Source organism: Vanellus vanellus (assembly GCF_965231255.1).
Source record: "Vanellus vanellus genome assembly, chromosome: 3".
NCBI lineage: Eukaryota > Metazoa > Chordata > Aves > Charadriiformes > Charadriidae > Vanellus > Vanellus vanellus.
The window spans coordinates 70323594-70347956 of NC_138907.1; the positions used below are offsets into that span (position 1 = coordinate 70323594).

The 24363-nt window shown below is 37.9% G+C and overlaps 1 protein-coding gene across 1 annotated transcript in view; it reads right to left on the bottom strand.

Annotated features, from left to right (window-relative positions):
- Nucleotides 1–3390: 3390 nt before the first annotated feature.
- The window catches only part of RNF217 (ring finger protein 217), a gene marked incomplete at its 5' end in the record, with an annotated part of 59106 nt that continues 38133 nt past the window's right edge, over nt 3391–24363 (bottom strand). The window contains 4 exons of the mRNA XM_082481637.1: nt 3391–3974; nt 6048–6119; nt 13626–13827; nt 20977–21141. Of these exons, the coding sequence (XP_082337763.1) occupies nt 3901–3974; nt 6048–6119; nt 13626–13827; nt 20977–21141 (513 nt within the window). The 3' untranslated portion in view covers nt 3391–3900. The remainder of the gene's footprint in view (nt 3975–6047; nt 6120–13625; nt 13828–20976; nt 21142–24363) is intronic.

The window sequence follows — 24363 nt, forward strand, 5'->3', positions numbered from 1 at the left end:
CCCAAAGGAAGATAATAGATCACTCAGTGCACTGTATTTTAATGACATTTGAAAGATATGAATATGCTGTTTATTAAAGAGAAGGTGAGAACTGAAGACTAACAGACATTTTTTTTATGGAACTAAAACTGATGGGTCAACTACAGCACAAGGCTACTCAGAACTACACTTCTGTCTCTTGTTTATATTCTTACTCAGTTTCTTCTCACTGGCTAATAGATTGACACAAGGAAAACCACAATTATTTTCCAGTTGCAAGCTCCTGGATAAGCTCTGCAAATACGCCTAACTATCCTGCCACTAACATGCTCGAGCAGCCCTGAAACTTGACCCAATTAATGAAATACAACTAATTACTCTTACAGAAGAAAGCAGAGGAAGGGAAAGCAGCCCCCTCCCGACCGGCGTGTCCAGCCTGCCCTCCCCAGCAGGACCAGGACTGGGCACAGCACCGTGGGGAGGGTGCCTGCAAGAAGTCCTGAGCAACTGGGCAACTCCATTTCCAGGCAAGCTAGAAATAGAAGGCTAATGTAGAAAGGATTTAAGCATTTGCTAGTCTGAATACAGGTATCGGTGAGCAACAACTTTGCACAAGGATAAACAGCCTTAAATATTACATGTGGTAAAAGCAATCCTGATGATCAGCATACAGTAGCATGAAATCTGCTTTAGCAGGTTAATTCAGCTGCCTGATGAAGTTTTCTGCTAATAAAGACAGAGCAGAACAGTCTGATGGTTTCTTTAGAGTACAGTTACAAAAACCAAAACACGTTTACATAATGGAAGAAAAAAATCCTTGAATTTCCTTGCTACAAAGTTCATTCAATTTTTTTTTCCAAACCGATAAATTAATTCTTTTAAAACAAATGACTTTGATGTATATAACATTTTCTAGATATGAGAACTGTTTAAAAGCTAACATTTTATTGAATGAAGTTTTGTACTAAACTACTTTTCATATTTCAGTTGGTTACGTTACATAGTATTGATGAAAAAATAAATTCAACTGGGTATATTTTCATATATGGAAGTCTTTTTCCATCCATCCTTACTCTGCCTGGCTCTTGAAAATTTTTCCTTGTTCTACAGAAAAGCAAAAGCAAGTATTATTGTCATTCCCATTTTTTTTTTTCTACAGAGAAAGCAAGATTAGACCCTCTCATCTTTACAAGGTCAAAGATGCCTGATTTTGCTATGTAGAAAATGAAGAACCATTTCCTTTTGATTTAATCTGTTCTGATACAATCAAACTGGCCTAGATGAAATGATAATGTAGGAGTTGAGATGTGTGTTCCTTTTCTCCACCCACAATGACATGCTTTCTGAATATAAATAAGCACGGATCTATTATCTTCCCTTTTATGCTCTTCATTCTAGCACCTTAATTTCAGATCTTACTGAACTCCCATCAGAAACTGAAAATGGCAAACACAGCAGAGTGAAAACAGCTACAAAGACTGTAAGAATATCTCACATATTTATAAAGAACCAGGAAGAGAAAGGAAATTAATCTACTGTATAGTTAATTACAGATAATCTCAAGCACTAAAATATTCTCAAGTGGAATATTTTGATACCATATTACAGACTGCATTGCAAACCCAGATCTCTCTCTCTCTCTCACACTCTGAGGTCTGAAGGTTTTTCTAAATAATACAAAAATATCTTCATTATTTGACATTTAAAGAAAGGAATAAAAATCCCTGAGTAAGCCAAAAAGACAACTGATATGTATAGCCTCAGAAAAAACAAGACCGATTTTAAGGCAGCTTCCAACCTCAGACAGAACACAAATAGTAAACTGATGTGTCATAGAAGAAGAAATCTAATTATCAGGTGGATTTGCATTGACAATAGGCTTTGAACTTTACCTCTAAATGTCCTTGGTTCCTTGTTTAATTTGCAAATGTTAGAAAGGTACTATTTCTACTGTTCGGACAACAGGATCAACATGCTCTTAAATTCAAATGGAAGTATTAACTACTTGTTGACTACTATGGTGTGCTTGTCCACACTGCTTCAACAAGAAAAAAAAAACCCAAGAAAACAAAAACAGAAGCTGACAGAAGACAGGCATACTAGCCAGCTATGGTAAGCTGATATTTGTGTTTCCAGGTAAACAAAATTCAGTTTCTTCCACTGAGGCTTTGAAGTCAAAGCGAGTATCTTGTAACAGTATTATGTTGGTGGGGTAGGATATTATTTGCTTAAAAATTACAACTAGCTTCAGATTTAATAACAATTTTCAAAGACAGTGGTGAAAAGTACACCCTCTCAAATGATGCGCTATTTGCGGGCCTAAGTTTTGAAGTCTGTAGACTCTTTAGGACTTTGCCCATCTCCCTGCTTCCCCCTCTCCCCATATATATATATACACACACACACACACACACATATGTATCTTTAGACACACACACTGGAAAAAAAAAAACAAAAAAAAGTACCTTCACAGTACAAATCCAATCTTCTTTTCTTTAAGATCAGCTTGTATTTTTAAAGTATAAAGTAGATATTTCTCTTATTCAGTTCCTTTCTTTATTGTTTCAGTGTTCTGCTTACACAAATTGATTTCATTCTTTTTTTTAAGTTATATTTGTATGCTAATTTTGGATTATAACTAAAAGTGAAAAAATTCTCAGTAGCTGATTCCTAATGCTGAATTACATTGCTGTTGTGGCGATGCGTTGAGAAAGAGGTCTGGTGGCAAACAGTGGTACTCTGAAGTTAGGAAAAAAGAGCAAGGATCGCTATTCTCTTCAGATCATCTCAGGAAGAGAAACACTAGAAGCAGAGAATAAGAACGAAATGGTCTCGTAAGAATTCATGACCCTTCCCCTTACCCAAAATTCACAGATTTTCCTCATGAGACATCAGTGGATGCTCTAAGACTTAAGTAGCCTATTTAAACAAACAATCAAACAAAACGTACTTTTTAGGGTATAAAATTTCATCAAGACAATCTCCACATGCATGTAGCATGTGTATTATATGCCAAGTCAGAACAGAAAAGCAGGTTTCCAGCTTCCCTGCAAACACATTTCCTTGTCCGTTCTGCAACACACTTCAGGGATATCTTGGGACAGAACAGGCCACTGACGCTTCTTGTCGTCTAAACTCTTCCAATTTTTTCTGTACTTGGGAGTGTTTCAAAATGCTGTACTCTAACAAATCTGTCACCCCCTCAATCAATATTAACAGACTGTCATAAATTAAATACTAAAGTGAAACCAATCAGCATATCTAAGTATCACAGAGCTTCGCTACTAAGGCTATTTCCCTCTGAGGCACTGCAGTTTGGGGTGGCAATCTACACTCTTGCCCACTAGCAGGACGACTCAGAAGATAACCAGCTGTCGTGCTCTGGCATGTGACATGGTTTTGGTATGCTGAACAGAATGCTGTGTGATGGAAGTTATTTACAGAAGTAGTTTTTAATACCAAAAGTAGTATGCTTAGTATACAGTAAGAGTCCAAACACTTCTAAGCATTTCCCCCTCAAAGGCCGACACTGAAGTTAAATGGAGCATATGTTAGCAGTTAAATGCTTTCTTCACAGGCCAAATCGGTAGTAGAGTTCTGGCTACAATACAGACTTTGATTGTCTAGTTCAGAAACTTAGACTCAAAAACCCTCCAAAATAATAATTAAAAAAACCAAAACAAAACCCAAAACATTTAAAAAGCAGCAATCAGGGGGCCCATCTTGTTCAGAGTGCACCAGAGCAAAGAGGCTTTCTGGTCTGCAGTAGTGTTTTCGGCTGAGGGAAGATGGCAGGAGATCTCCCCCTTCTTCTTCCAGGGCGGTGGCTTTAATGCTGTTACCAGCACTGTATTGCTCTGTTGCACAAAGCGCGTATAGCCCTTGCAGGACCAGCTCAGTTCAGGCGAGTAAGGTCCATCCTTACCAGGGCATTCCTGTCCGTGACCTTTTCCTCTGCTTTTTACAAAGGCAATAGATAGGAAACACAAATAAACCTGCCAAAAGAGGAAAATAAGAAGAAAACCATAATTAAATGCAATCGTTTGTGCGCACAGTATATTCTTTCAATGTACGTATTCAGATGCAGCTTTCCATGTCTCGAGAATTTACACAAGGCATTTGGACAAGCAGAAAAAATACTAGGTCTGCAACATTCTCTTCGGTAACAAGTTAAGCTACAATTTCTGCTTATCTTATAACAAATGCCCACTATCCCCACTCCCATCTCTGACAAATTAATTCCTGTACCATGCCATCGTGTAAGATACAAACTTAAACTTTTAAACGCACTTTGGCAATCCTTAGATCTAAATCCAAGGCTGATTTAAACAAACTAGTTTTCAACCAGTTTCACATCCAATAGAGGCAGCATGTTATAGCTTTACTTTTTTTTTTTTAAAGTATTACTTATTTTTACAAGCGTCCTTATCTATTGTGAAACAATACCAAATATTTATTCTTGCTTGAGAACTATTTATTCTTAAAAGTCTTTTGAGAGAAAGGAAGCTGTAAAAGGAAAAATAAAGAAATAAATCAGATTTATTCAAGTGAAAAATAGTTTGTCATAAGCTACTCTTTCAAACCCAAAGGGGGAGATGCTTCTCATTTCTCGTGCCATCAGCTGACTGAAATAGTGAAAGAATTTTTTCAGACACAATTACAGTTAACAACATATAACAAAAGACTACTACAGTCACCAGGGTCCTTGCTTTGCTCAATAGCCTTGTAAATGGTGTAAAATGGTTTTCAGCTATGATACTGAGATTACTTTAAACAGTTGTGTTGGCAGTAAATATCACTGTCATTACCTCAAAACCAACACTTTCCTATAAATAATCAATGTTTTTGGAACAGCTCATACAGCTCTTCTTGATTGTATCTCATCTGGCCATACCAAGGATGGGACTTCAGTGGCATACTGGGTATTATTCCTATTGTATTACTGCAAAACCCTCAATTTTTAATATAAGCAAAAGAGCATTTTTTTTCCAGCATAGATTATACCAGATTGCTGAGCAAAATAGGCTTTACTGGAATTACGAAGTCTTCGTTGTCTCTTTTTTTGGCATAAAAATACCACTAAAAAGAATAAATATTTAAGATAGGTATCTCTGTCTCTATATAGAGAGATCTTCAGTGAATCCAACTCAGAATATCGATACAAGAAGAAAAAAAAGTATTCTTTATGTAACTATCTTGGTAGATTTTGGCTTTATTATATCAAAATACAGTTGCCACATCTAACATGCCTCAGGGCTGCACATACATTGCAAATTTTCAATGAAGTAGAGGAGTTGTGAAGCAGCACGATCCCCAGTTAACATATTACTACCAACATAAATAGTGGATATGCACTTCCATGAGCAAAATTACATTTATCATTACGGCTTATTTCATTTCTGTGGGAGAATTCAGTTATGACAGGCAGAGAGCAGAGTTGCTAGAGTAACTACATCCACATTAATACCACTATGTTAATAGAGTTTTGATATTATATCAAATCAGTTCGCAGTGTTTTTTTTGTGATGGAATCTAATTTGGCAGCCTACGCACTGAATCAGTTTTTGAGACTGACTCATCCCAATTTGCTGTTTTGTTGTTGTTGCATCTTCAAGCTGGAGGGCTCTTGGGACTATGGCTAGTGCCCCAAAAATCTTGTTGCACACACGACCAAGAACTTAGAATTGTGATCCACTGGGGTGATTAAAGGGAGGGTCCAAGTCAGCCAGTCCCCGGCCCTATGTTTAAATTACTCTGGCCTTTTTATTTGTTTAACTATACTAGTTCAAGATTTTGGTTTGGAAAAGCCTCAACAGCCAAAATAATTCTGTGTGTGTGTGTGTGTGTGGAGCAGCAGCAATAAAAGAAAGCTAGTAAGCATAAAACCCAAGTAAGAAAAAAAATATTCTAAAGACAAATTTTTCAGGAAAGAGTCATATGCTTTATACTAAAATGGCACCTATGAAATTTCTACTTTGTGTCTGTGTCTTCGAGATGAAATACTGAGATGTCATGCTGAAAATCATTGCAAAATCAGGATCAGGCTCATTCATATATGTAACTCTTACCTATTACAACAGCTACGGCTCCCAGTGCCAGTCCCAGAACCAGTATTAGGGGTGTAATGAGTAGTTTTCCAGCTGAAATGCAGAATTCATTAAAACAATTCAAAGTGGGAATTTTATTTTTCCCTTCCCAACCATCCATAAATATTTCAACATCCGACTCCCAAAAGCTGGTTCATTATTTTTTTTTAATACTTTACTAGGATTCTTATGTGTAAAGTCATCCTACAAATGCTATCACCACTCAGCCAGCTCCCTACTTTTTGCCCTCTTCACCCACGAACAACTGTCCGAGCACAGCTCATTTTGTACATTAACAGTTAGCTTGCATTTACTTCTGTTTCCATTCTGAAATCCCTCTGGCATCGACAGGAATGTGATAGCTATAAAACTACTATCATTTGGCTTCTCTGGAATCCTACTGTACAGCAACCACCCTGGAAAGCTGCCAAGGAAACCAACATCTTAGAGAGTTTAGGTTAGCTCAAGGAGATGAGACCATCACCTTTAAATACGCTTCTGCTCTCTTTAAAAGGCTACAGTGAAGTCCTCATGTACAGTTGCGATTTAGGTCTAAATCAAACCACAGCCAAGTCTATTTTAGATCACCATTTAAAAGGATATGTTGCTGCTCTTACGTGAGTAAGGCAACGATGCTGTGCGGCACGTCCGCTAGAGCACAGACACTAAGAACAAATAAAACGTGCTCATATTCTTTACTTCTGATGAGTTTATCATATGTAGAAGTGCACGGGAGGAAGGCAGGGCTCCTTCTGAAACACCTATTTTGAAACTCAACTTTGAATCCCAGTTATCTTTCTTGCGTTGCATGCTTTCAGCTGAATGGCAGAATCTGCCTGGCTGTGGTGGGTGAGCGGCTGGATCAAAGATGTCACTTACCTCAGCTGTTTGAAAACACAGCAGGGCAGGCATTTTTACTGATCCACCAGCAGTTTGATCAGGGATTTTTAACTTAGAGAATTGCTTAATTTAGCATGTGTTTGAAAAATCACCTCTAGAAAGGGAGGAAAAGTGAGTTCGTTACCTCTCTCTTCCCTGCCCTTCCCTCTCTCAAGTCACTTGTATCAGATTTCGGCAAATGGATTACTTCATTCAGTAATGATGCAAACCTCTCCATAACCTGAGCCACTAATTTGGGCAGTCTGAAGGAAAAATGAGATATTTTGGAAATATTTACAGCGGTTAAATGAATTGGTCCTTTTTATGCTCTGTTTTGATAGCTTTTAAATTTCCTAGGAGTGTTGTGGGTGGGAAAGATTAATTCCTAGAAGAAAAAAAAATGGCAAGTATTATTGGTATTACTCTAGTTGCTAGGCATCCTAATGGTAAACCTTCTTGGGACTCCACTATGCTGCATTCTATACACAGAGAGGTTGTCAAATAAATTATTCGAGTGTAGACAGGCAAAGGAATGCAGAATGATGGAAAACCTCAAAAAACTCCAAAAGTGAGTGACTGAAAACATTTAAAAAATTACCAGACCCTTTAATAATTTCAAAGTAAAGCTTATTAAACACTGTTCTAAGGCGTGAACTCTTGACTTTATTAATAACCATGTAATTAGAATGCTAGAAAATTACAATTTTTGGTACCAAACTTATAAAAACTTAACACACTGAACTGGTGGGTAAGTACACAGAAACAGTCTGCAGAAAGGGCTAAGCTAGCTTTTGACTGGAGCAATGTCTTTGCAGACACAGAGTGGTTCCGAAGCTAATTCAGTTTAAGAACTTGTTTACTTACATTTGACAAACTCAGAGCTGAAATAAAGCATAAGTGAGTGTCTTTTCCTTCTGCCTGTAAATATGCAGTTATGAGCATCACGTAGTTCTAAGATTTTTAGGATAAAATTACCTTTCGCTGTCATGGGGCAGTATCTTCCTTTGGTTATCAATGCATTCTTTCTAAAGGTTAAACTTCAAAAACAAAACAAAATACCATATATCTACCACCCTTAAATCCTTTCTCTTTCTTTACCTTTGCAAACTAAAATTAAGGGACAAATTAACACAAGGCACAAGACTCACACAAGTTACCATCAGGTAAGAGTACAGACAGCAGCAATCACTGCTAAGCAGCAGATATGTACCTTTTACTCCAATCATTTTATCGGCATTGTATGAAATAATTATGAAATGCTCCATTTTACACATCTGAATTGAACATTATTTTAGAGCCAATTCCAGTTTGACACGTGTCGTTTGTCGTAGTGTGAAGGATTATGAGGCTCTGAATCATAGGAGGGAATGGTGGCACACCAAGAAATGCTGCTGAGACTAAGGACATTTATTGCAGGCAATAAAATTCCCAAAGATCCACTGTCCTATGTCTGTTAGCCCTGACACCACTAGCAGACAGACCAAATATAAAACTTGCCCCAGAGCTGAATAAAATCTTGTGTCACTAGCCCATGTGGTGAACTCAGCAGTAGGTCATGATAGCCAGTTTGGTCATGTTCAAAGCTAGTTTTTAAAGACAAATTAAAAAGAAATGGTTGTAAATAGCACAAGCCTAAAAAGGCAACCTTTTTACAATTCTATGCAAATTAATGGCACACAATTTCTCTACTGAGTTACTCAGCATGAAGATTTAGACAACTGTGGTAATGTAATAAATGTATTTGCAGGTGTCTCAGAGGGGTTGCATTACTTGTGATATAGAGAATGATGTTTTTCTGCAAAATGAGGAAATGTTTAGAGAAACATGAGGGAATATTTTCCCCTTGCATAACTTTGGGTTTGGTCGTGGGTTTTAGGGTAATATATACAAAACTGCATAAATCCTTCGAGAATTCTTTGTCATGTGAAAAATTAATATACTAGCTTTAGAAAACAAATTTAATCATTAGTATATGAGAAATAAAAAGTTTTGTCTTCCAAGTCTAAATATCATTATATGTTTAAGCAACAGAGCCAGTAAAAGTATCTACTTACAGATCAAAACAGTCATATCTATGTAGACTGAAGTTCTAATACAAGTTTGCATCTGTTTTTAAAGAATCCTACCAAGTGTATATAGGAGACTTTTACACATCAGACTGACTTAAACGATAAAGTTGCTAATGAAGGTTGGATTCTAGAAATGCATGCTTCCTTCTGCAGTGCTCAAAGCCCTGCATACATAAAGTGAAACCTGCACTCTGTCTTGGGACAGGAGTGCATGCCAGATCTGAAAACAGGCTGCTTTCAGAAGCCTATTTGAAATGCTGTTTACCTTGCAAAAAACTTCATTTGCTTTAATATCATCATTACATGTTGTGTCCTGTTACACATCCATGAAGTACCTAGCAATTGATTTTGAATATAATTCACCCACCTGAATTCTGGTGGTACTTAAGTGGCATCTTAAGTACATGCAAGACAGCTGAACATGTTTTTCCTTTCTGTGCAATTCATCACTAACTGCAGTTATAACCAATCATCCTGCTTTCAAGAACTTAACCAAATAATTACTACGGGGATGAAATTAAGTCCACTGGGACTGAAGGATTTTACCTTACTGTACTGGTCACAGACAAAGTTTCTCTAAAAAATATGCTGGCTAAAGAGGGGAGAGAAATGTCAAATTCAGAGACCACTTCTGCTCCCAGCTTGTTTTCTTCTCCCTGTGATTTCTATTACCTTTACAAAACCATTGGTTTATGAAGAAAAGTATGTTTGAATTTATGCTGCCATAAATGCTTTTCCATTATTTTTATTACAGAACAGTTTGTGATCGTAGGTACAAACATTTGCTTCTCAGTGGAAATCATGATAGCATGCCAGCCTGCCATGAAGTGTTCTTTCCTTTCTACACACCCCATCCACTCAGATTTGGTAGAAACAAGCCAAATAACCTTCACTACAAAATCACCACATTTGCTTAGATAAGTATTTCCCCTCCACAGCAAGAGAATAAAATAAAAAGTCACAGAAGAAAAAATGTATCTAGCAACATCTTACCGCTCTCCTACTGACAGCCAAAATAATGTCCTCTTAATTTCCACTACTTAGCTAAGTAGCAGAGACATTTTACTACAGGAAATCCAACCTTTATTTCTTGCTACATGTGACTTAAATTTAGAGACTACACTTCTAATGGCTATTTCTCTGCTACCATCTCCTCTTTCTAACACCTTCTGCTGACTCTCAGACTGTACAGTAACACCTGCTGAGGACAATGCTCCACTCTTGCCTGGTAAAGCCTTAATGTATTTATATTTACAGTTCTGGCTACCAGGACATCTCTGAGCCTAGGCATGATCCCTAACTGGAATTAATCATTTCTTGATTTTCAACTCGATCTTAAATGATTACGACTAGGAAGCTTCAGTTCAAAACAAAGCAACAGCAGGAAAAAAAAAAAAAAAAAAAAATCAAATATCATGACAAAGAAAAATCTGATGGAAGGTCTATAAAAGAAAGATATGAGAAGGTAAGCAAGCTATTATTATTTACTCAGTTTTATGATAAAAGAAATAACCAATGAAATTATCAGCAATCTATTAAAAAAAACAAAACCAAACACCACAAACACCAGAAGGATGAATGTACTTTCTCTACACAATGTAGTGAAATCTACGTAGTGAAATCCTACAGCCTCTATCAAAGATAATGTGGAAGCCAAAACTATAAATTATTTAAGAACTCTAAGTTAGTGAAGGATACCTCTATTGATAGTTATTAAGCCAAGGTTCAGATACAAACCTTAACTAAGGATGCATCTAAAACAATGATTACTGGAAATAAACAGTGACTGAGATCTTATTTCTAACTGACCACTGTTGTGGACAAACTCAGACCTTTACAACTTAGCGATTCATTTGGCTTTTGTTTTTGTCTTTTTTTTTTTTTTTTTTTTTTAACACCTCCCCTCCCCCCAATTTTACACGTGTCCAATTTGCACAAGTTTTACAAGGACAAGAAATCTTGTCAAGTTTCCACCATTCAAGATGGCAGAATCCACAAACTGAACTGACACAGTATCAGAGTTTGGGATTATACTGTCTTGAAAAAAAAATGTCAGGAGATAACACCTTACAAAAACATAATGCAATCTTAAAAAAGTGTCTGTGTGTCCAAAAACCAACCCGTGAGTCAAGACTGGCTCACATATGCCAATCATAGCCAAAATCTAATCCAACAGAGGAAGACCAGTGTGATGAATTCCTAAAGCCTAATCTGATGTAAATTGTTTAAACTTTTATTTTTTTTATTTCCAAGCATGAATTCTGTTAGGGCTCTGGAGTGCTTTGGTAGTTATTCTCACATTGTATCAGGATCAATATTAAAATATAGATAGAGCTCTAGGGATCATCGAGGGATTTACAGTCATGGGTATCAATGCAGAATTCTTTGAATCATTGTCAATTTGGGTGTTAAGATATTGTAAAAATAAGGGCAATTACTATATGTACCGGCAGGTTCAGCTAGCTCTGTCTATTCAAGCGACTGTTCCTGTGGAAAGTAGCACTGTATGACAGAAGTAGTCCTGGAGAGAAATTTTTAACTGAAAAGCCTATGAGAAATTTAAGCTGAGACTTTAAGCTTTGCTAATCTTTCTTGGTTTGCTAATTAAGGCAAACCGCAAGTACACTTGCAAACAGGCAATGAAAGTAAAATATCTTATACCTTCTCTATAAATGTTTTTATAAATACGAACATATACAACTTCACCACTGAAATTTAACTGATATATGCACTTCCACACTGCTTTACTGCCTCCAAGTCACTGTTTGCAAATGAACTAATTTTCTTTTAGTACTAAAAGCTGTTTCTTTTAAAAAGGAAAAGGTTGTACTTTATTGTTCCTAAAAAACAAACAAGAAAAACAGAAGATAATTTTAATAGTAGTTATGCACATGCAGTACCTGTATTTTGGACTTTGTATGTGGCATTAAAACATTCCAACTGCATATTTAGATAGCTGTCATGTAAACCACTGGAAAAATGGCAGATCTATGTTTTGATAAGAAACACTTATTTTATATTTGTATAGCAATTGTACATAGAAAGTTTAATCTTTGAATAACCCATGACTGCATGTGAGCAGCACAGAACTGGTAATGTCTGAGCACAGTCCCATGCTACCACAGATACTAATTCCACCAAATGTACCAAGATTAATTTTAAAACATCTTACATTGTTGGCCACTGTGGCTTTTACAGAAAGCTCTTCTGAAACCTTACTTTGAAATGGCCCTTGAATTTTAATCTTTAATTTATTCATGAACAGTTTATACCCATGTGTTCTAATATCAGCATTGTCTTTATCTAGACTAGATCTTCTCATGTGTTGGCATTTATCTCTACAAAATGTATCAGAGTAGGAACGTTCAATAATGAACTTTTATCCACTTTCCTATTTACTGCTGTATCTTTAATTCACCTCTCCCAAAGTTTGTTCTAAAGCCTTGCAAGTTCCTGAGGTCAAACTAATGGGCCTGGATGACTTATTGTTATTTGTTAAACTAGCATTCCAGGTTTGTGAGTCTCCCACAACTTCACAGATCAGCAAGATCAGCAATCTTATTACCAGGCCCGCGAGACTGTGTGCCAACTCTTGTGTTACTCTAAAATGGAAATCACCTAGTTTTCTTACGGAAAGATGTTTGGCTCAAGAGTGTTGTTTTCACCACAGGTCTGCTGACTGCTATTTCCACACGTTCAGTCTCTTACTTTTACCTCTACATTCAACAACACCAGTTGATAAGCTCAAAGCATTTCTGCATCCTAGCTGAATTCCAAGTCATCTCCTATTTCTATGCTTTAATTCAAAGTACCAAAGGTTCTATTTTCTGTAACAGGTCCCCGGTTTTTGATACCCAATACAATCATTTCCTATAATGTTATAGATAGCTTTACGTGCTGTAAGCTCACTACAATGGCTGAAGTTAATGCATATGCAAGATATGACATAAGGTAACAATCTATTATCTATTTTTCTTGTGCTTCTATAGGTTGAAATAGGTATACACCTGGTTCAAAAGCAAATTATTTCACATAAAAACCCGCACTCCTAAAGTTAAGCATTATATTCCTGTGAGATTAATTAATGCATATAGTTGTATTTTGTTTTAAGCTGGATTTTATCTGAAGCAAAGCCAACAGTTAAAAGGTAAGTGTCCTCCTATTCAAATGGGCTAACCTGAGTAGTTTGGTTTTTTTTCAAAACCGCAACAGGTTAAAATCCAAACAACGATTTATTCAAACAAATCCATGACACAGATGTTCATTTAAAAAAGGTTCCTGCTCTGACCCATTTCTCCTACATGCTTTTAGAATAACGATCACAGTCAGCAATATGCATAGTGACAGTATTGTTCCAGTTTGCTTACATATTATTAAGAAGGGTTTGGAAACAGAAGCTATCAGAAGAGGGCACAATACTTATTCATAACAGTCCGGGGAGTACAAATGCTATATATTTAAATATACTTAATAAATGACCTCCTACATAACTAAACAGGCTACCCATCCGATACTTTAAACCAATAGTCCTTATTTAATTATTATCCCCCCCCCCCCCCCCCCCCCATCTCCTCATTGTGCAGCTCTCCACAAGGAACATTTATCCACTCACCACAGACAGAGCCTCGCACTAATCTCCTTAAATGTGGTCTCTCAGGGAGGTAGCGGTATTTGCATCCAAAGATACTGAGGTTTGAGGTGTGATCTCCAAAGAACCGGAGCTGGCGGTATCTCTCCCCACAACGGTAACAGAAATTAGTGTTACACTGTGAACAGGTCATGTGGTCACACCCTTCTGTTCTCTGGATGTGGATCTGTATGAGCAGAAGAAAAAAAAAAGATTTCTTTTCCCCCTCCCTGAGCACAGGAAAGTAGGCACTACCCCATGCAATCCACGCATCAGATGAAAAGACACTGCAAGCTTAACTCAGCATTTGCATTAATTAATACTGCAGCTGTCCTACAACAATAATGGTTTTCTAAGGAATGTTTCAGAGCAAACGTGAGTTACAGTTATTTCCAGATTTCCATACATAGTTTTCTATATAAGCCTCCTCCTTTGTTTAAACACTGTGTATCAGATGAGAATCTGAGTGATCCTTGCTCTTAATGAAAACTTGTTTTTATTACTGAAGCAGATGCATTACCAGTATTTTTTTTAAAAATAAAAGCAGCACAGTAAATAGAGTTATGAACTCCGTTTGACCCCTCCACAGATGGGTTTCCTTCTTATGCCACCTGTGGCCCCACTCCCTTTCCCACTACCATCATGAATTGGTTTGGCATTTTGTAATCAACACCAGAAAGGCACTGCTTTTAGAGTCCATGATTTGAAAAGTATGGGATTTTTTTTCTTTTGTAAAAAAAAAAAAAAAAAAAAAAAGAAAGATTCCACAAACCATGTAAAAGAATTATACCAAGCTCTCATAATGCCCACAGTATAGCGGGATGCCAGGCTGCCTAGGTTCTACATCCAACTTTCTGGTGATTGTCTGCATAAATAGCTCCATTCCTGTACCTTCATGTACTCTCCTGCAAAACTGGTACATTTACCTACTTTGCAGATTTGGTAAGGCTTCAGTTCTAGTTAATAGTTCCGAGAGTCTTTGGAGATTGGGTAGTCCTGGAGCTGAGTATTTCACTAAATCAACTACGATTACCCAGCTACTTCTACGTCTTGCCAACTAAAAATATAGCTAATGGGGTGGTAAACACATGCTTTTCCTAGATCACAAAACTGCTAAAGACCCCCTGTCCCAAGACCGTGCTCCACAGTAGAATGGCAGATAAAATTACTGAATAATTAAGGTTGGAAGTGACCCTCAGAGGTCATCTATTTTAACCCCTAGCTCCAAGCTGAGCTAACTTCAAAGTCAGATCAGATTACTCCAGGCCTCATCCCACTAGATTTTAGAAATTTCCAAGTATGGGTATGTCACAGTCTCTTTGAGCAACCCGTCCCATGTTTCACCACCCTCCCTGGGAATACCCCCCACCGCCTTACATTGAATTAGAGTTTTATTTGTTGAAACTTCCAACAGATGAATGAATACCGCCCGAAATTCGTATCCATATCTACATGTATTTATTTTGCAAGGAGGTACAGGTAAAGACAAGGCATCACCCCTCAGTGGCCCTGCAAGCACCAGAGATGCTGAAAGCTCAGGTACAACTGAAACCTTTCACCTCAGGAGAGGCTTGTATCTGGGGTGTCTGACATTCTTGAGAGGGTCAAGTGTGTTTGTTCTCTGGTGCTGATCAGGGGTCAGCTGGGAACTGAGAAATCTCACTCACCCGAACAGCTAGCCAAACTAGCACTTTATACATGTAACAAAGTGATGTTTTCCACCAGCAAGACTTCTGGTAAAAGATTCCAGGGCAGATGTAGTTAACAGTAGTTCCAGGTACACCTGCTAACATCCCTGTGCCAACAGCAGTGATCTCAGAATTCATATTTCTACACTTTCAAATGCTTCTTTTATACATAAGAGGGAAAAACATCCACAAGAGAGGACAGGGCTATAAAATATTATTTTCTAGTGGGCAAGTATTGTACTGGACTTGCACTCAGGGATAATGCAAACAGAAGGGATGCAAACAGACTGACCAAGCAATTATCCCCCTCTACCCTGAGGAAGCCTGCCATATCACACCTGCCCTGTTTTCCAGGAGCACCTGAAAAATAAATACCATTGCTGATGAGCTTTATAAGCCACTTGACTTCAATGTCTTCACATTTAAGCATTGACTGCAAGCAAAGCAGAACAAAAAGTCTACCCAATATCGTACCAACTTAAGCATGACTTCTGAAGTTACACACTGCTTTCTTCTAAAAGGGATATTGTCAGTTTGACTTTTGCTTTTACTTTTCAGGTTTTATATGAAAAAACATTGACCCTACTCATGGAGCCATAGTTTATTTAATTTAATTCCTAAAAGATTAACTTGAACTGAAATTAAGGAATTTTAATTGTGACTTAATGTATTCTAACAAATTAACTTTAATTCTAATTAGTTTTTCAGGACACTTAGGTTCAGACAGCAGCTACATAGCATTTTGCAATTTTAGAGATACCTTTCCTTATCTGTTGATTCAGTGACATATCTCCATCTTAAAAATGTAATTGAGGGAATCAGATCTTATGACACTAAAGAGAATTAAGTGGTTGTTTTCCAATTGAAACCCTAACTGAAAATCTGTGCATGCCTGGAGCCTGTAAAAACCCTAGATGCAAACAAAAACTACTTCACATTTCAAAAATAAAAATTATTTTCTTTGGTAGCAAGAACTCCAGGGAGCTGCTGGCAATAGCTTTAAACATTCTACCATCGATACCTTTCAGACATACCCACCTCTTGGACACTGCCTGCCATCCTTCCAGGAACCCATGCTTTCCTAGAAGCACCCCAGCTCCAGTTATCCAGGCACCACTCCTAAATAAATGACTTCTGAATCTACTTCTTTCTGCTCTAAAACCTCCAGACATACTGTCCTCTTAAAATATAAAGAAGTTGATATGGGATTTATTTTCTTTTGGACATATATTGCAGTTACATGCACTTTATCTTTGCTTCTGCAATATGTAAAGCATTAAAATGTTTTTAGTGAACACTTACGTGTACTTACACAACTGTCTTCAAAAGCTGCAAATTTGGAACAACTAGTTGTACTTGCTTATATTTTTTGTTGCAAAACACTTTTTTTTTTTTAGTGAGAGCCTTCATTAAAAAAATGAAATACAAAAACCCCCAAGCTTAGATGTGGGGCTTGGAGCCCCTATCATATGCACGCAGACTGACAACACCAGATGAACTTCGTATGATTCAGTCAGGCTGCCTTCAAGCCTGAGACATGACATCTCACCAGGTCAACTTCAGCTCTGGTTCACATGAACGTGCCTTCCTCCCCTCAGGATAATCCACTGACAGAGATAGATTACAAATCTATAGGTTGGGAAAGCTATCACCGATGGGTCGGATATCACAAGTGCTCCTGCCCCGTTGGCAATACTGTGGCACGCAGCCGGGGGAATGCACGGGGCTGGGAATGCAGCTCACTCTAGTTAGCTGCAGCCATGTGGGGTTTGGTGCCTTCTAACTGCAGGGTCCCTAGCAGCACGGTGGGGATGGAGGAGGCAAGGTGAGAGCACAACGACTGCAAGCCCCATTTCTGCCTCCAAGTATTAAGTCAGTCTTACTGGTCTCATCCTGCACCCAGAGCCTACTCAGACCCAAAGACATACCCTCAACCTTACGGGGAAAGGTTTCATCATGCAGAAACCTAAGAATGGCTCCCAGAACAAGAAGGGTGAAAATTACACACCAACAGCAAAGCACACAGAGCTCAGAGTCTTAAGCAAAGAACTGAAGTGGCACAGTGGCTATTTCAGACCCTCACTTTACCCCCTCTGCACATTACATTCCCTCTCACAGAAATCTTCCAGGGAAATCGCTTCCAAGAGATCTGAGGAAGAGAGTGGCCATTTCTCCTCCACTCTTCCTGAAGCAAACCTGGTGCACAGCTGTATCCCTTCATATAGAAGCAAGGATCCTCCTCCCCCCAGAGGTTGAGAAATGATTCACAGAGCACCTTCAGAAATTAGGCCCACAGTTATTTGATAACACTCATAAATCAGAACAGTGAATCCACAGATATCCTTGATTTGCATTGACATCCTTGTTTACTTAAATTTCTGCTGCTGTTTGAAGCTTTCTAAGCTAGCGCTGCTGTTTGGCGTTTCCTCAGACTGTGGTTTTTGAAATCTGTGGTAAGATAACACCAACATGAAGTACTTCCTCTGTTTGTTGTGCTGTAAAAACATTTGTGGAAAAAAGGCACTTTGCTGCAAACACGTTGCCGCAAGAAAATGTAAAAAACCTCCCCTAACACAGTAGCGGGAAAGACAAATAAGAGGTTTTATGAAAAGTCATCTAATGATATGTAGCAAATTTGTACTCATTAGCCAGCTCCCTCTAGAACAAGACTTTTTCAACAAGTCTTGTTGAGAAAAATGGTCTATGCTGCACTTCTGAAAAAAGTGTATAATAAATTTGGAAAAGGTTCTATTAAAAACAAAAAATGCCAAAATTAAAGATACGATTTTAGAAAAGTTGCATTTTGTAATATTTCCATATTGATATATAATCACAAAATGAATCTACAATTATGCATTTTGACAGCATGTAACATTTTTATTTGCTTATGTAAGCATATCTTAGAGAGGCTAGGTAAATATAAGCTATTTCTATTAGGTGCACTAAAGCTGTGTCCACCTACAGGAAAAGGGAATAAAGTTTAACCTTATTTAACAGTCCCTGCTACTATTCACTTACAAAGGATTATGTTATTTCAAAGCACTTACCAAAACCATTGAAAAAAAACAAACAAACTTGTGAATACCTGTGGAAGGATCTGCCTATACGCACACCACCCCTTCCCTCCCCCCCCAAGAGTGCTCCGGTTTTCTGACCTGCACGCCCAGACAAGATAATAGTTGTGCGTTCTACTTCTGTGGTACAGCTACTGAAAGGGTCTGTATGCATATATGCATCTGTGTGTATATGTAATTATCTCCAGAAGGTATCTGTAAAGCATGGCCACAGTTGTAACCAGTATTACGCTTTGGAAGTTACTGGTAATTTTACAAGTTATCTCAGTAAAGAAATTCTACTTCTACTGAAGTTTCTACCTTTAATTTCTGTTAACTTCAGCTTTAGTGTAAAGATTAAATACTAGTATCTTGACAGTTACAATTTATTCTTGACTTCTCCTCCATCTGTTTGTCAGTTTTGACTGCTGCAAGTTTTTAACCAAAACATGATAGAGGTTCTTGAAATAGAATATATGCACATATCAAAAAACAATATGTTGTCACCTGAATATTGTCTACGTGGATCTAGAACAAGGATAAATCAAATAGTATATTACCAACTCTGTTTTCTCTATCACTCTATTTTATTTGGAAATATGACAGTCATCTGATTCAATGTTATTTTATATAGGGGTTTTGGAGGGGTGGCTGGAGGGAGAGGAAGAGAGAGTATTAGCTCCAAGCCTCCAATCCCAAATTGTTAACTGTTGCTACGTTTATCCCCATGTGCCCAGACATCTATTAAGGCTGTGATGAAAAATGTTGCATAAGATGTGTTTTTTATAACTACTCAATAACAGATTAAGGAAGAAAAAAGATAAAAAAGAAAAAGAACAGTACCACTAACCGCTGGCTAAGTGGTTCTTTTGATTACTTGCTGGTTATAGATTTGACTTAAAAACAAAGTGTTGATATAAACATTTTGGAGGTTGTAGCCTCCATACTGTCTCCCACCATGGCAGAAGTTTTATTTTGTTTTGATTATGAGAAGAAACCTAAAGTCTTTTTGAAATTAATAGCCAAACTCATGAAACTTCAGGCTTCAAAATTAGTGACTTAACCTGCCTAAGTTTCAAGCACCCAACCTTTTCTTTTGAAGATGTTGAAGAGTTATACATTTGGTGTTTTAAATTTAAAACTTAAGGATAAGCACATTAGAGTTAGCAGTTTTAGTTCCTTTCTCTTTCCAGCTAGCACCTCTCTTTCCCCTGGTTTTCCACATTCATAATGTTTTTACTTGGTGCATTTTCTTTTTTTTTTGGACAACTTATTTCAATAGTTACATCATTCTCATTGTCATAAAATCTCAATGTGGACACAAGTCAAAGAATTAAAAACAGAACAGACACTTCTTCCTACTCCAAAAGGAACAAAGTTTCTAAAAGGATATTACTATAAGATTTCCCAGAAAGTGAACATTTTTAGAACTGACTCACAAACCTCTAAACTCTTACCAAACGGCAAGCTGTTAAAACTCTGTTCAAGTGTCACGTGTGCACAGGAGGAAGGGTAAACAACTGACTGCTGATTTCAGAGCTTTCCGAGTTTTGCATATTATTTGAAGTCTTTCAATTTCAAGCTATGGCATCACAGGTGTTTTTTCCTCATGACTAAAATAAGATACTTAGTAAACTGATAAACATTCTCTTATTTGCAGAAGGTAAGGCTCAAAGTGTGAAAAAAGTATCTTTTGGACTTTTAGAATTAAATCTTCCCATTTGATATTTATTTACTACCAATGTTTCAGTCTCCTTACTTTGTCCTCTCCATGAAGCAGATGTAGAGCAATAAATAGGTTCTAGGTTCAGGTTAGGTACGCCCTTAAAAAAAAAAAAAAAAAAAAAAAAAAAAAAAAAAGAGAGAAAAGAGAGACTCCCACCACCGCAGTGGTCTTATGGTTGTGACTTACTCCTCTGTCAGTAGCTAGAGGTAAGTGCTGTGAAAAAAATAGTGAACAACCGTAACAGCCACCTTCATTGAGGACAGCCAGGGCAGGGGTGCATGTGGCTGTTTCATCTCATTTGAGTAGTGGGAAATATTTCCTATCCTGGAAGAGAATAACAACATTTCTACAGCACAGAACTGCACTTCAGTCTATTGAAAATTAAACTAATTTATGAGAAAGGCTTATGAAGAACGGACATCTAATCCTAAAACCCCTCTGGTTTTGCCAAATCTTAAAGTCTCCCTTAGTTAACTTGATAGAGTACTTTCTTGCCTTACTCAGAAACTCAATTCACCTAAGCTCTTTGGAAAACTTGTCAAAGGGAACCATATTTCTCTTAAAGCTTTATATTTCTTTAAAGTTTTATTTTAGGAAAAAAATTCACTGTAATACACATTCATTATAAGCATATATTAAAGCCTCCTCTCAGGATTTTCCTAATGCTTTTTTATGTGCAGGAGTTCTGCAGAATCAGTGCAGGAACCAGCAACTAAAACATCTGACTGGTTTTCCTCAATAGGTCATCAATCTGCACAGCAAGCGTGAATTCAATTTCCAACACCAAGCAGAAGCTACAAACATTTACTTTAAATACACATTTAAATGGTTTGTCACCACTACCTGCAAGCCAAGGGAGAGCAGCTCACCTTGCATTTTGGACACTTCTGGGCATTCCTCTGCCCATGTTCGATTTCGTTGGCCCAGTGACGCAACAGCTTGTCTCCCTTCTTGTATTCTTTGCAGTTAACACCTTCATGCCAGGGAGAGTGGCACTTGAAACACCAGACAAATTGGCAAGATGGACACTGGATCTGTATAAAGGAGAAAACACACATTTGCAAGCTGGATGCTGACCCAAGTGGAAAGCCCGTTTTAAAACCACTGCTCTTAATTTAAGAGTGGAGCTGCCCAGCTAAGGTCTAACATCTTTTGAAATGTCTGTTTTAAAAACACAAGAAGTTGTGGAAGTTAACTTTTTATTTTTCTTTTTTAAAAGAGAGAAAATACAGAACTAATTGTCTGAGGCCAGGAAAGGTCCCAATCAAAAGAAGTACAAGTAGCTTGGTTTAAGCATAGGAACTGCTGCCCAAGTTCACCGCGTGGCTCAAATGCCAGAAGGTAAAATCTGGGAAGCTTATTCAATTGCCTCCAATATATGTGTGAGATCACCTAAAAATTAGACGCCAGTTTTCAGTGCGGTGGATCTCAGTCTTCCAGTTATAAACTTCACTGCCAACGCTATTGCCAGGGATTATCTGGTCTTCTGAAGTGGCTCTACAGAACCCAGAATGGGTTATGAACCTTGTATTAGAAATGGTCCTGGGAAAAGGGTCCAAGAGCAAAGGTCTCAAACAAGGGCCACAACTACCACTTGGAAGTCAGGCACCTCCTTTTGCTCTTGATTGCATAAGGGCAAGCTGTGGCTGTGCCAAACAGTCACCTGGTACAGCCCACACCTAACGGCAAAACCTACAAGCTAAACTCCTTAGATTGAGAACGGATCTATTCCATTTTAAACCATTGTGTCAAACAGGTAACATCATCTTCCTCCAGAGCCTGCTTTTTTTTTTTTTTTTTTTTTGAAAAAAAGCTATGGCAGCTGCTATGTTTGTAGAAGTAATAAACAGAGGCACAGGTGCCTATCTGATGAAAGCCAGGCCTCCTACCCAGATCATGACTAAGGAAAGCAAAGAACTAGAAGCCACATTAAACACAGGCACATCTATGCTCCAGCAACATCTTCACTTCTGCTGTGTTTGGCAGCAAAATGTTTCAGCCTGAAAGAGGGGAAGGCACACGTCTCGAGTGACTGCCAAGCCCTGTCCACCAGCTCCAGTTGTAGCCCATGCTTGGCACTGGCCTGGCTTTGTACCAGCTGATGGACAGGACTGAGGAATTCAACCAGCCAAAAAAAAACCCAAAACTTTTTGGGGTATCTGCATCCAGACCTGGTTCACCACCAAACCACAGACATGTCTGTGCTGGCCATGCGTGGTGTGGGAATGCTGTTCAGGAAACTACATCCTAGGGTGTAGTCACATGTGAAGTCCCCAAAATGTATTTCCAAAGTCCTCACTCCCACCAGTTACCGTGCCCTCTGCTCAGACACGTCGATTGGTGGTGCGCTGCCTCGGCTCCACTGTGAGTCCAAAGTAGGCATTCTGATCTCCCTTAAGTATTTTGCTGGGGGACAGCCAAAGTTATTATTTATATGTGCAATTCCTACATCCGTCACTACCAGCACGCTAATACAAAGCTGATCTGATCTCTGATGCATGACTGAGAAATGAAGCCGTCTGCTATTCCCCAAATTCTATACACAGAGATAACATTTGGTTTTTTTGCCTTTAATGTTTCACATTAAAAACCTAATTGATGCAATGGCTCAAGCTGAGCATTTTTACGACCCTAGCTGACGCATTTTTCAGTGATTGTCTTTAACTTCATATGTAGAGAGCAAAGTGTTGTGGATTTTTTTTTCGGTTGTGTGGTGGTTTTTTTTTTTTTTTTTTTTTTTTTTTTTTTTTTTTTTTTTTACACTGCAGCAGTGTGTAACAGCCATAGCTTCATGTGCATAAAGTGATGTACCTCTGTACAGCACTGTTTAGCCAAGTATTATACCTTTATTGCTTTATTGGTAGACTCTGATGTGGTGCTCAATGCATCACTTCAGCTTACCTCTTTATGCCAATCCACAACTACAGATCAGCAAATGCAACAATGGGAATTAATGGTCAAGAGAATTATTTTTCTAAGTACCCATAAGACAGCATGTCCCCCTCCAGGATCCCTTGCCTGGGCATAGGGCTAAAGGGCAAAGAAGGGAAGCAGCATCAAGAAGTTGACAGATTTTCTTCTTATTACAACACATTAATATTTTAGTCAGTTACCATCTACTAGTCATTATCCTTGTTAAAAAAAAAAAAAATCATACTTGAATTTAAGTGTTAGAATACATACATTTCTTTCATATCAAGCATACTCAAAGAGAGCGTAATATTAAAATGGATGAAATCCTGATATCCTGTATCCAGTGCAAGTATGACTTACTGCTTTCTACAGCTACAAAGTGACATTTTTGATAAGGCATATGGTAAGATAGCTCACACAGAAGAAAACTGCATTTATCACATGCTTCCTGTCAATCAAGTAAATTACTGAAGACACAGGTAGGCAGCACAAAACCAGGAAAGAACAACAAATGAAGCTTGTTTGTAAGGAAATAACACATTAAAGTTGCAATGTGTGGGTTACAACTATTATTACTTTTTGCATGAAAACACAGTAATGTCTAAGGCCAAGTTAAAGTAGAATACAAAAGCAATACAAAATATAACCGGTGCCCTTTCTCTGATGTCTTGATCTACTGGCCCAGATGCTAAACCACAGGAAATATGCTACCCTGCATCTCTGCTTCCCAGATGAATTTTCCTATTAAAAACAGGTTAATAGGAAAGAGGAAAGTTCCCTCTCTAAAGAACCTAAACAATAGGTTGGTTAGTAGCAATACATATGCTAACACAGAGCACTGATGTACATTGCCACAATCCTTTAGAAACTAATATACACAAAACAGATTAGATTACTAGTGACTATCCTCCCCAATATCTCCAGATTTTTTTTTTCCCCCGCCTCTTCCCCCCCTGCCCCAAGCTTTGTATTTGGTTTTTCAGTAATGCATGACACAGTGACCTACTGCTGGGAAGACAGATTATAGCAGGTATTGCACTGTATTACTCAGTATTGCTTACGCCTTGGCCAAAGATGAAGCTTGTAGCCACAAGTAAGCGTTCTGCAACCTATAAGCTTTTATCAGTTGCAGCATTGAGATGTTTGAGATGGAACACAAATATTAAAAAATACAAACCCAAACCAACAGATCTAGGAAGCTGCAAGTTAAAACTTCTTTCTTAAACAAAACGCCAACATAATTTAAAACATATATTTTGTAGGTTTGGTTCTGGGGTTTCTTTTGGTGAAAAACTGACACAAATTCATTGCAGGCTATCTTTCCATTATAGCACGTATATAAT